Consider the following 13740-nt stretch of genomic DNA (forward strand, 5'->3'; position numbering starts at 1 on the left):
ATTTCTGCGGAACCAAAAGCTCTAAAATCCAATACAATTTTATGGCAGAGAATGAACCTGAGTTATAAGATACGCGGAATGTAGTAGCTCACAGATTCAAAGCATCTGCTGAAATGAAAATTAAACTTGAACTCTCAACAGCAATGCAGGTACAAACCTGACGAATAACAAAGATCTCCAGTAAGCTTCACACCCCAGAGAGATTCAGACTATTAACCTATTTCACACATTTAACTCCCCTGGCTGATCACTTTGTATTCCTTATTCAAATTGGTTGCATAGCATAAGGTTACAGGCGCAGACCAAACCAAAAGATATTTTTGCAGGCAAGAACCCTCAGTAACACGCTTCGTTTCCTTTTATATAACACATCTACGACCATTTCAAATTCCAACATCAGATAGAATGACAAATTTCTTGAATTGGAGCGAACTCGACATACTTGCATACATTTTATACATGCTGCTGAATGTGAAACAGCTACAGCCAGAGTTATTGCATCCATCCCTCAACCATCATTTGCAATGTTCGCAAAGAAACAAAACAGCAGACACACTCTTGATTCCACCCGTAGCTCCAACATGCAGAACGTGGCTATTACTGCACAAGGGAATTCAAAACTGATCCAAACTTACGGCCACAAAACAAAAGGATCTCATTTTTCATATGTAAGCCAAGTAATCAAACTTCTCACACTTGTCTCAGGTTCAAACCAAGGCATGCATGGATTTACTCTGTGCCCCTAAAAACAGAAGTATATGACCATTGATATACAGGCGCTTCCTCCAATAAAAATCTGGTATGTATGAGACACCAGGACATGACACGTGCCTACGTATATCTGACGCTCATGAATGCGTCAGCCATTATTCTATTTAAAACTTGTACAAAATAATGTCATTCCTCAGATCATAAAAGTTCAATTTAATAGATTATTCTAATAACTCTTTCGTATATGAATAACGACCCGATACATATACCTATGTATCAAATATGCATATGTTCAGAAGGGGTATGCATAGACAATTGCCTCATCCAACGCCCCTTGCCTGTCAGCGTATCACGTATTGTTAACAAATCATAGGCACTGTTATAAATAGCGGTAAATAGCCCCGCAATAGCGGCCGCTAATAGCGTTAACGGTCCCTTCCCGCGACGCTATCCCCCGCTACGCTATCACACAATAGCGGTGACATATTACGGAATATGTCTGTTCGCAAAAGCGGCCAATAGTGTGTCATAACGGTAAATAGTGAGCGTTTGCATTCGAAATTTGCTTTTTGACTGTTATTTAAAAGCGGTTTGAAGCTTATTTTTTTAAAATTAAACTTAACCCTTGACCATTGCATTCCACCGTCTCCTGTGATTTTCAGCATACTCCCGTCACCTCTCATAACCTCTTGCATCTATCTTGATACTTCCTCTCACCTCCTTCACCATGAGCTCCTCTTAGGACAGTCCTGTCACCGCTAAGCTCTTCTTCTCGAAGACGATGACTTTTTAACTCCTCCAGTCATCTTCGGTATTACGTGATGGTTGCTAAGCTCTTCTTCTCGAAGACGATGACTTTTTAACTCCTCCAGTCATCTTCGGTATTACGTGATGGTTACATGTCTATTTCATGTTTAGACTCCTCCAGTCATCTTCGGTATTACGTGATGGTTACATGTCTATTTCATGTTTAGAATCTCTTTAAATTATTCAATATGTACTTTTAAATTTCTTAGATTTTTTTTTAATTTTTTTTAGTATTTATACATATCTAAATTTGACCGCTATTTGACTTTGCGTTTTTTATCATTATTTTGCCGTAATAGCCCGAAATAGACTTAGTGATGCCTCACCGCTACGCGACGCTATCCGCTATCGATAACCTTGATCATAGGTTAGAACATATAAGCTCAGAACTATAATGGAGTTGGTGCTTAGATTAGACTTTCTCAAAATTCCTCTTAACTCTTAATACCTTTTTTTTTAATAAGGAAGGACGACAACAGTTGCAGCTGCAGTTGCAATTTTTTGTGCATAACAGACAACCCCTATACATTTTCCCCAACTGGAAATGACTTCTATTCCAGACGCTAACCTCGATATGCAAAGAAGGAAATTAAATGGACAAGGAAATTCTAGGAACAAACTATACTTTGCAGTCAAACATGCTCTCCATGTTGAATCTTTGCAGGAATATACTCCTCTGACAAAAAGGACAGTGAAGAGACAGATAGTGCCTCAATCTCGAATTTCACTCCCTTTTGCAGCATGATCTCCAACTCAAACCTGCCACGAGTGACCCGCGAACAGTTAAACAGGCATGCATGTTAAAGAAAATGCTGAACAACACTGAAAACATTGAGCAACACAAACGCAACTATGCTTGATTATATAACAAGAATACAAGACCAGGTTGCGGAATGACGAAGATTAGGTGCTGTATATGAGATTTCTTCTCTAGTCAGGTTTCTGTCATCTTCTCTATTTTACAGGAGATGCAACTATAAGGTTTTCACTATTTTTCTTCTCTATTTTATAGGAGATGCAACTATAAGGTTTTCACTATTTTTCTTCTTTCTTCATTTCCAAGAATCAATACAGGAAAGATATTAAACAAATGCAGCCATAAGTAATTAAAAAAAAAACCACATGCTTTGACAGGTATGTAAATGGACATCCTAAGTATTAGAATCTCCTGTGCATTTGCTCATGTCTATATATGTATGTGCGTGCGCGCACGTGTGTATAAATGTATAATATATATACATATACATATGTATGTGTGTATGTATGTAGACACAAGCACACACATTTATTTGAATTTTGAAGCATCTCTTTTGTCTAATCAGTTATCTGACTAATGAGTTGAATGGATGTTTTGATAGAAAGTTTTGATAGAAATTAATAAAATTCTTAATATAACTTCCAGGAAAACTTGATGATGAATATTTGAATGCTAAATAGATCTTTGGATAATCCAGCATCAGGACCTCACATATCCGCTCCCATTGGACCCCTATGCTTCGACCACAATGTTGTTAGGCGTGAAGAACATTTTATTTAACTAATTTTCACGTTGAAAATAAGCACTATCAGAAACTAAAACGATGGATAAAATGGTGCGATATAAATATATGTGATACTTAACCTCCACTGTGGCGCTTCCTGTCGTAAATAACATCTCAGCATCATGGCTTGAGCTTTCTTCTTATCTGAAATGATCCCGGATGCAGGAAATTGATTTGCTATACAGCATTAGCCATTAGGTGTAAAATGTGACAGACTACGAAAAATAAAATCAATAAAGCAGTCCTTATCCAAACTGTTCACCTTCAGGTGTCAGCTGGAGCAGACATCGATCTGGAACCTGGTATTTCTCAAACTCCGATGGGAAAACTCCTAACCACCGGATATCAGGCACGCACATCAACTTTGCATCATAAGCCATTTGCTAGACAATATAAAAAAGTGCTGCATCAGACAACTTGCCAACAGTAACAATGTTAAGATGAGGTAAAATTTAAATTCACTAATAGGTTGATAGCAAATAACTTCAACTTCCAGATATGCAAACTATACACTTCTCTTCATCTGTTTAACTAGAAACAAGGTCCTTCCTCAGAGTTGAAAACACCAATGTGAGAATACCTTTACCGACTGGAACCATTCAAATACCCAGTGGTGATAATATATCAAATCAAAGGAATAGCACCACTAAGAATAAATTGAAGGAATCAAAATTAGCTTCATAGAGAATAAGAAGAATGAGAAAACAAAGGTAAGTAAACTAATAGGCGCTCCCTTCCATTGCCCACTTAATACAATGTTCAAAAGGAGTGTGCTCTGGGAGGGAGTGGACTTGATTCGTTACCAACAGCCGTGAAAATGAAAGAAAAGACTTCTATACATCTTTCAATCTTTGCTCCATTTCTCTTTTCGCCCATTCCTCTTTATTCAAGAAGCATGACTTAATTAAGCCAGGGCAGAGGAAAGGGAAGGCTAGGGGTTTCCTGTCCCTCTACCTAGTGTTTAACAGCTCCATTTGGAAATAGAACAGTAGGTCAGGAGAATGCTATCTTCAACAGCAATACACTAAAACAAAAGGCTTGAGAATTAGGATACATGCCACTATCAGTAGAAAAGTGAAGTTTGAGAATTGCATCCTCACTTTACCAACGAGTTGAGCATGACCAACTACCAACCAACAAACAATAGTTTAGTATTTTACATCTTCTGTGGAGCTCCTATCTTCTGATTTAAAACAGATGATTCAATAACAGAAAGGCACCAAACAACATATGCATAGAAATAAAAACTTACCAAGGAACCAAATCTGTAAATAGTCAAGATATCAAAACCATATGGATCTGAATCTACCAAACAGAAGACAGGCAATTGCAGTTGATCTACCAGATGGCGCAAAAACCTGGTGAAATAGATGTAATAAGCATAATTAGACAAGTGTCAGAAAAAGTATTTCACAGTCCCTGCTAGAGAAAATTCAAATGACAGGAAAAGATCAGGCCACAGGGATATAACTTCTTGTAGGAACATCCGGATAACCCCGTCCCTGAAACAATGTCAAACAATCAAGCACTATTGATGACAAAGTAAATTTATGTGCCCATCAAGTGTTCTCACCGTAATGACTATGCAATGATTCTTGTCACAAAATTTATCATTTGCCAACCGCTGTAATACTGTAGAAATAAAGATTCACGCAATAAGCCATGACAATCCGGAATAAAGTATAATGCATATTACAGAACATCAATTTTACCAGTCTCCTTCTCTACAACAAGTATGTAGCGTGCCACACTCACAATACCTATAAAATAATTAAAGTAAATAATTATGCGTCTCCAATGTGCACTCTCTTAAAACGAACTTGAGATGATGGATCAAGAATTTACTATACTTGGTATAAACCTAGTTAAACAAAAATGCTGAAAGTGTTATGCATTCTTGGAATTGAAAAAAAAAGTCAAGATTTGAAGCCTGATGAAACTGGGAATCATGGATCACTTGAAACTGGACCAATCAGTTATGTGGCTGGTTGGTTGGCAAGAATTGTCATAGCACCATGACAACGTCACAGGCTAGAAGACTATTTGACAAATCCCAATATAATAAAACATCTTTCAATCTTGGGTCATTGAGTCCCAGTAGCCAAAAACTGATTCTTGCACTTTTAGTTGTTTTCCTGTGAAGACAACTAGGCTTGACTGGTCTTCCTAGTGCTGAAATGCACATTTGATTTGTAACGAATCAACTTGAGGCAGAGGGAGCAGAGACATTTGGTATAGCTATGACCTAGAGAATTGATTGATTAATGTAACACAAAATTCAGAAAGCATCTAAAGTAGTACCGCACATGACATATCATGATCATCAAAACCAAGAAAATATTTGTGCACTGGTCTCCAAATCATCGGCAAAGAATTCAGTTGATAAAGGCAGACAGGACCAAAATGAGCTCTACTTTTACTCATATGCCCAGCCAATTTTCAACAGTGTCTAGTGCAACATAAAAAAGATTACTTACTGAGAAAAAAGGCAAAGAAATACTGTCAGATTCAAGTAGTAGCAGCCAGAGACAACTGCTCCAATTAGGAAGGAGGTGAACTATTGAAAGCTTGGGAGTTTTCTACAAGCAGAGCTCTCCAAACATTGTAATATTGCACACTTCTAAGGAGTAAATGCTTGGGTAGCTGTACTCCCTAGTTAGTCTAGCTGGGTTAGAATATAGAAAAGGAGCTGGTTAACAGAAGTCAGTAAATGATGTATGAAATTTATTGACTTTTAAAAATTTCGTTTAAAAGCTGATGTTTATTATTCTCCACATGTTCATGTTGAAGATGACCAAGTACTACAACATTAGTAGCTACTCAGGATAATCCTCACATAAAAGAGAAATTAACTGATCCAGCATAAAATCCCTTGACCATCCAAATACCTTCAACATCTTCCACGGATACAGGAATAGGATAAGCCTGTGGTTTAAACCAGATAAACAAAAACATAGTCAACATATTTGGTTAATAAATATTCAAAGTAAATCAAAGCCTTACAGTGTTGGGATTCCTTATGCAATAAATTTCCCTGCCACCTTCTATGAACTTTAACCAACCCATCACCAACCTAAAACAACAAAAGTATCACATAGATGCAGATATGATCAAAGATATCTTCTTATTTTTCATAGTTCAAAAGGTGCCAAGATTTACCCTTTTCCTACAGGAACCTGCACAAGGGTAATGGAGATGGGATGAGTGTCAAATCCACCAAGTATAATTATGGACAATATAATATAATATCCATATTTTTCTGACAAGTTGAAGTAAATAACATTACACTGTACTTGATTAAAAGAATCTGGGTGCATCATTACTTTCGAGGTGGTACACTAATCATGAATGACATACCACATTCAAATTATGGCGGCTGCATTTGAGAAGGATGCATATGTCGTTGATTGCTCGATCAACAACTGCTTGCTCTGAAATGAAAGAGAAGTGCATAAGGAGGAGGTCAGTTAAGTACATTGACAGATCAACACCCATCCTCACCATACTAAGGTGGAACCATACCCCAAAGACATTTCCTTCTTGAGGAAAACATCATAACTCCTAAACGGAACGATGTTGAGAAAAGAGTGAATAACAAAGATGACAAGAATTACAAGTTGCTTGAGCTTGAGGCGGTTACCTCGAAAAAATGATGGTTTCATGTAGTATATGTCTCTCTTGGACCCATGCTTGTTTTCTTGTAGTAGGCGTTGTACAATTAGTAGCACGTTAAGCAGGACATCTGCAAAGTTGGAAGACATCTGATGTTACCCCGTAACAAATCTGGATGTGAAGTAAGCAGTCAGCAAAGAGCATATGCCACGGCAGCCAGGAATTAGCTTCCAACCTTGACGAAAGGACCCTTGCGTATAAAATCACATAAAAGATAACCTACCCAATCTATACGCATGGCTTTCCTTTTCGAGCAAGATGATTTCCTTACCGCAGGGAAGGCCAGAGCTGCAAATGCTGCAGCGAGGAAAGGGCAAGTGTGAGGGAAATCTTGACGACGCCTAGAGCGGCATTAAAATTCAAGAACCGCCTTAAGATGAAGGTGGAATTTAACCTAGCTAACTAGGAGGTGAAGGTGAAATTTAACCTCATTAGAATTCAAGAACCGCCTTAAGATGATCGCAAGCTAACCTAGCTAACTAGGAGCAAAGGCCTCCATAGTTAGGAAGCCAGTTTAAGCGGTGACGCCTTTTTGACAAGAATTTGTCGACATTCGTTCAATCAATAATAAGACTAACTTAGAAATATTAAGTATTTTTTTAAAAAAAAAATAAAAAGAAAAAGAAAAAGAAGAGAGAAGGGGTAGACGGTACCAAGATCCAGAAGGATCGGAGCAGTAGTTCCTGTAGCGATCGAGGGGAATGGAGAGAGAGCGGTTACTCGCAACATCCTCCACCACGCATCTCACGAATCCTACCAAGAACCAGTCATATTATTATTTGCTAAAAAAGAGAGTTAGGGTTAGGGTTTATAGCGCCTCAGTTCACCTTTGATTCTGCGAAGGATCGCGTCGGAAGGCCTCCAACTCCGTTCCGCCATCCCCCCCTTCTCTCTCTCTCTCTCTTCCCTCTTCTCTCAGGACAAGAGCGGAGGTGAGGACCGCTCGACTCGCCTGGCCCAGCCCAGTGCGCTGGCCTGGGCCTACATACGGGCTTTATGTTTTGGGGTCCAGCCAACAGCGAACGAGAGGCCAGGCCCCCCCGATTATTACGAGCAAGCAGCCCCCTCCCGGCCTTCCTCCCTCCTGCAAATTTATTTGTTTCCACAAATAATAAGATACAAAAAAATAAAAAATAAAAAAGTAAAATTTTTTCTGCCCCCCTCCTCCCTCCCCCGTCCCCTGAGATCGACATCAATGGGAAAGTAGTTTACACCGAAAATTCAAATTTATTGAGATTTTGTTCCCTTGTACAAAATGTTCCCTCCATATATATCTCTCGACACCAACCCCTCGTCAAGCGTGTACAAAGGACTCTCTTTAAGACGCTGCTAGCTGCTTACGGCTCACTGCTACTGCTACGGCTACTGCTACGGCTATCTGCGTACAGCCATTATCATTATTCATTCATTCTTCCCCACCTTCCCTAACTCCGTTAGGCTCGGCTACTCCCGATTTGCGACGCTGAATGGCGCCTGCTCTCCTAAATAATCTAGATCCTCCCTAAGTTCGCTCCCCGCCTCCTCCCTCGCGCGCGACGCTGAACTACCTGCTGATCCGCCTCCTCCTCAGCCAGCTGGGCCGCTGTCGACGCAGTGCTCCGTTCTTGATCGCTGATCCTGAGCAGGCTGGCCGCCCCCGGCGACGTAGGCCCAATGAGCTCCTCCCTGGCGAGGTCGCGGCCGCGTGCGTCGGACGGCGGCGGGGGAGAGAATGCGGAGGAGGAGCGAGAAGGCGGCGAGGAAGAAGCCGGTGGATGAGGAGGAGGGGCCGCAGAAGAAGTTGACGACGCTGGAGAAGCGCGGGGCCCACGCCTCATGAGAGCGGAAGGCCCGGCCGCAGGGCGGGCCGCGGCGGCGATGTGGGAACGCTCGCTCCCTCGCCCTAGCTCCCTTGCTAATAATCATGGCGTCGTCGCGTCGGCGTCGTCCCCCAGCAGTTCAGCACGCGACCGACCGAAGCCAGCGCAGCGAAAACGTGGAATGAAAAGGGCCCGGGTGGATCCGGGGCCGGAAAAAAACTTCAGCTGTTGCCAAACGAAGAGCTTAATATAATAATAAAGAGTCGCCTGTGAGAAACCCTTGGCTCCCTCCCTCTTGTTTTCTTCTGCTTCGGGCAGGTGAACGCCTCTGAGAGGGGGCAGCCGGGCAGGGCGAAGTGGGCGCGGGCCTGTCTTTCCCAACGTGTCCCTGTTCCTTCCGTTGGGAGACGAGGATACAACAGTCATTCCGCATATATTGTTATTACTTTCAGTGAGGGGGGAGAATTTTTGGGTAGGAATGCTTTTTAATTTGTTTTGGACACCTCGACTTGTCGGCCACTTTTTGAATACGGCATCTACCCCCTCCCTCTCTCTCTGCCTCTCTCTGCAAGCTGTTGCTGTTCATCGATCAGAAAGAAGAAAAAGAAAAGGATCTCTGGAGATCTCGATGTATTATGTATGTTACCGCTCGTGATTTTTCTGATCATCCCATCAATTTTTCTTTCTGTGACGTCCTCTTCTCTCTTTAAATTTCATAATTAGTATTATTGTTATTGTTCAACTTTCGGCTTCTTGTCTCGTTACTTGGTCTATAATTGAGCTCCCTCACAGTAGCTTAAGATTATTACTCTGTTTGAGTTCGACGTGGACCGAACCAGATGAATGCCTCTCCGTAACGACAGGTGGAGAGCTGGATGATCCCTTGATAATCGGATTGACCCCGCATCGGCAACTTCATCCTGTTTATTCAGAAACTAGCTAAGGGGCTGTTTGGATGTTAAAGGAGGCCCTGGGGGTATTTCTGACATCTTGTCAGCTTTCCATTCAAATCGTACCAAATTTTTTTAAATTGGGTGGAAAGCTGCAAATGTCAGTGAGTGGCTGCTGGGAACAGCACTGAAAAATTTCTGACATCTTGTCAGCTTTCAACTCTTTTCCCACTCAAAATATTTGAACCAAACAGCCACTAAAGTGAATGAAACGCAACAACCTCAAGAGGTTACCGATGGAATGAACCCCCTACAAATGAGGACTTGAACAAAGACTTTTGAAAAAAATGGACTTCAACTTAAATTTTTCTTTGATATATAATACTACAAGCCTACACGTCACTTCCTCACTCTTCTCTCTCTAAATTCTTTTTCTCACAGCCACTCTAACTCCACTAGGCTTCTTTAGCCTATCTCTCTAGCTTCTACAAACTCTTAACTCTACAAAGAGCCTACTCTTCAACCTACACTTTAGCCTTTTCTTAGCCTTACTCTTTGCTTCTCTTGTTTTCACTCCCTTGACTCAAAACCGAATGGCACAACCCCTTTTATAGGGTTCAATGTAAGTTTTTTTTTTTTTTTTTGCTCTAGAAATTTCCATAAAACTCCATGACAGCTTCTAATGCCAATTTTCAAAGTTTGCTAGATGGATAGAGAAGCTTCTAGGTTCTTGAAGAAGTCATTGCTGCATGATTTCTAACACCCCTCCTCAGCAGCGACTTTATTGTTTACCAATCCGAGTTGATTCTTAAGTTTAAAAAATGTTTCTGCCTTCAGTGGCTTGGTGAAGATGTCAGCAATTTGGTCTTCGGTCCTGCAATATGTCAGCATCACAGTCTTCCTTTTAACTTGATATCGGATAAAATGATATCCTGTCTCTATGTGTTTGCTTCGTCCATGTGTTACCGGATTTTTGGCAAGTGCAATAGCTGACTTGTTGTCGATGAGGATCTCTGTCAGTGTTTCCTGTTGGTGTTGCAGTTCCTCCATCAGACTCCTGAGCCATATTACTTGACACGCACATGCTGATGCTGCTATGTATTCTGCTTCGTAACTTGATAGAGCGACGACAGACTGCTTCTTTGATGATCATGAGAATGTTGCTGATCCGATATTGAACATGTAGCCAGATGTGCTATTTCTTTCATCTAAATCTCCACCATAATCGCTGTTGGTGTAGCCGACTAATCTCGAATCTGTACACTGTGTATAAAATAATCCTTGATCAATACTTCCTCGGACATACATGAGAATTCTCTTGGCTGCTTTGAAATGCTCTTACCTTGGCTCCTCCATATATCTGCTCACCAGTCCTACCGCGAATACTATGTCGGGCTTGGTGATTGTTAGGTAGCGCAAGCTCCCGACTAAACTCTTGTATAGAGTTGGATCAATATAGCTTTCTAGTGTGTCTCGCCTCAGCTTCACTCCGACTTCTGCAGGAGTTGTGACTGATTGCAGTTGCTCATGTTGAACTTCTGAAGGATATCCTTTGCATACTTCTTCTGAGAGATGAAGATTCTTTTCTCTGATTGCGACACTTCTACTCCAAGAAAGTATGACATTTCTCCAATGTCAGTCATCTCGAACTCCTTGATCATGTTCTTCTTAAACTCCTCGAACATTTTCGGATTGTTGCCGGTGAAGATCATGTCGTCCACGTAGAGACATACGATCATAATGTCTTCATCCTTCTTCTTGGTATAGAGAGAGTGCTCATATGGGTTCCGACGAAATCCGTTCTTCTGAAAATATGCATCGATTTTGGCATTCCACGCTCTGGGCGCTTGCTTCAGTCCATACAATGCCTTCTTCAGCTTGTAGACTTTGTCTTCTTGATTCTTCACCTCGTACCCTGGTGGTTGCTTGATGTAGACTTCTTCTTCTAAGTAGCCATTCAGGAATGCAGACTTCACGTCCATCTGGTAGATCTTCCACCGGTTCTGTGCTGCCAATGCGATAATGAGTCGGATGGTGTCGATCCTCGCGACTGGTGCGAACACTTCTTCATAGTCAACTCCTTCTCGCTGACTATAGCCTCTTGCAACAAGTCTGGCCTTGTACTTCTCGATTCCGCCATCTTGATTTGTCTTTGTCTTGTACACTCATTTTACTCCAATTGGTTTATGGCCTTCAGGTAAGGTAGTGAGCTCCCATGTGTCATTTCTCTTGATTGTCTCGATCTCGTCATCCATGGCTTTTCTACACTTGTCTTCTTGAGCAGCTTCTTCATAGCTGATCGGATCACATTCTGCAAACAAGCAGAATAATGTGTAGTCCTCCATCATCTCGACATGCTCTGTATCGTCGTACAGAACTCTTAGGCTTCTCATCCTCCTTGTTGCTCCCCCTGAAGAGCTTCCTTCACTTGAGCTGGATGGTGATGATGTCGGCGTTGATGTTGGGGTTGATAGAGCTGGACTATTAGGTGGACTTTGTTCTATTCTTCCAACCTCCTGCAAGTCATCATCATTATCTTCAAAGAACATACCTTTAATATTTTTATCTTCATCGGTCCATTTCCAATAATCTTCTTCATCAAATTCCATATCTCTTGAAATGATCATCTTCTTTGTAGTTGGATTGTAGAGCTTGTATGCGTTTGTCCTCCTCTCGTACCCAACGAATATGCACTTTTCTCCTCGATCATCCAGCTTCTTTCTTTTCTGCTCCGGGATGTGTGCATATGCGATGCACCCAAACACCTTTAGGTGGTTGACGCTTGGTTTGATGTTGCTCCACATCTCCAATGGTGTCTTGAACTTGACACTCTTCGTTGGACATCGGTTGAGAAGGTAAACTGCACAGTCTACGGCTTTAGCCCAGTAAGTCTTCGGCAGGTACTTGCTCTTCAACATGCTTCTGACCATATTAAGAATGGTACGATTCTTCCGCTCTGCTATTCCATTCTGCTGTGGTGTGTAGGCGACAGTGAGTTGATGAATTATCACGTACTGCTTGTTGAAATTGTTGAATGCCTTTGAAGTGTTCTCTCGGCCTCGATCTGATCGGAGCACCTTGATGTGGTACCCACTTTGCTTTTCTACCATCTCCTTGAATTCTTTGAATTTCTTCAGAGCTTCGGATTTCTCCTTCAGGAAATAAACCCATGTTTTTCTGCTATAATCATTAATAAATGTGAGAAAATACATGTTTTCTCCAAGAGAGACGACTTCAAATGGTCCTGCAATATTTGTGGACCAATTGTAGCAGCTCTGTTGCTCTTCTTGACTTTCCAACCTCGAAACTTCTTCTATGTTGCTTGCCCTTCATACAGCCTTCACATAGCTGGTTCGGATGGTTGATTTGCGGCAATCATTTCACCATTTTCTCCTTCTATAGAAGATTCAGGCCACTGAAAGCGAGATGCCCGAATCGTAGATGCCAGAGCCAAGTCTCGTCTTTTATGATTGTCTTCAGGCACTTGACAGAGTCAGCATGAATATTTACGGTAAACAGTCTATTTCTAGACATGTTCACCTTTGCAATAACTTCATTTTTGTTTTTAATAGTGAGGACAAGGTCTTTTAGATGTATATCATAGCCTCTTTCAAGGAGCTGGCCTAGGCTCAAAATATTATTTCATAATGCTGGAACATAGTAGACATCAGAGATGTACCTGTTCTCGTCCGTCTTTGTCTGGATCATTATATTACCATTGCCTTTTACTGGAATCTTTGACTGATCTCCAAAAGTGACATCTCCTTGTACCGTCTCGTTCAGCTCGGTAAAGAACTCCTTGATGCCGCACATGTGGTTACTGGCACCTGAATCTAGATACCAGATATCTTTATTCTTGATTTCGCTCTCCTGGTATGTCAGCAGGACTGTTGAAGTGTCTGCCTGCTCCCTTTCTACAAAGTTACTTTTTTCTGCCACTTGATTTTGATTTCTCCTAACATTCGTAGCTGAGATGACTGTATCTCTTGCGTTTGTAACATTGTGGCTGAGATCTGTCATCATGGTAACTTCTTCCTTGTCCTCGTCCTCGTGTGCCATGACCCCGTCCTCGATCGAACGATCGTTCACGATCTCTATTTCGATCTCGATTTTTATGGCCTCTTTGGTATTTGTAGGCATCAAAAAATGCTTACGGACACCCAAATACTACTCAAGGCAAAGAGAAGACGATAAACGCCATTCTCTTAATCAGAGGGGATCATTCAAAAGAAGTGAGACAAAATGGAAGAACAATGCACACACCAACAGGCAGTACGTGGCGGCGCGGCTGAGGCACGGCAGCCCATGGTGCCGCGGCTA

General features: G+C 41.5%; 1 protein-coding gene across 3 annotated transcripts; it reads right to left on the reverse strand.

The window, feature by feature from the left end:
- Positions 1905 to 7795, reverse strand: LOC109845080 (meiotic recombination protein SPO11-1). 3 transcript variants are annotated; one of them, XM_020414266.1, is made up of 15 exons: positions 7559 to 7795; positions 7385 to 7484; positions 7003 to 7028; positions 6700 to 6801; positions 6417 to 6490; positions 6219 to 6235; positions 6063 to 6132; positions 5948 to 5984; positions 4772 to 4819; positions 4633 to 4691; positions 4530 to 4561; positions 4312 to 4417; positions 3322 to 3442; positions 3140 to 3203; positions 1905 to 2277 (listed from the first exon to the last, which is right to left on the reverse strand). In XM_020414266.1, exons 1-15 carry the CDS (start codon positions 7608 to 7610, stop codon positions 2151 to 2153), a joined length of 1035 nt encoding a protein of 344 aa, XP_020269855.1. In that variant the 5' UTR covers positions 7611 to 7795; the 3' UTR covers positions 1905 to 2150. The 3 variants fall into 3 exon arrangements, with proteins under 3 accessions (XP_020269855.1, XP_020269854.1, XP_020269856.1); XM_020414265.1 differs by having other exon boundaries at positions 6955 to 7028; positions 7559 to 7792; XM_020414267.1 differs by lacking the exon at positions 7559 to 7795 and having other exon boundaries at positions 6700 to 6842; positions 6955 to 7028; positions 7385 to 7409.

Source organism: Asparagus officinalis, chromosome 6 (assembly GCF_001876935.1).
Source record: "Asparagus officinalis chromosome 6, Aspof.V1, whole genome shotgun sequence".
NCBI classification, from domain to species: domain Eukaryota; kingdom Viridiplantae; phylum Streptophyta; class Magnoliopsida; order Asparagales; family Asparagaceae; genus Asparagus; species Asparagus officinalis.

What these genes read in the sequence shown, in the direction of transcription:
- LOC109845080 (XM_020414265.1), bottom strand. Translation starts at nt 7,610, where the DNA reads ATGGCGGAACGGAGTTGGAGGCCTTCCGACGCGATCCTTCGCAGAATC. An exon ending in GATCCTTCGCAGAATCAAAG is followed by an intron (nt 7,485 to 7,558) that starts GTGAACTGAGGC and finishes GGTTCTTGGTAG; the next exon opens with GATTCGTGAGATGCGTGGTG. An exon ending in GAAACCATCATTTTTTCGAG is followed by an intron (nt 6,491 to 6,699) that starts GTAACCGCCTCA and finishes CTTTCATTTCAG; the next exon opens with AGCAAGCAGTTGTTGATCGA.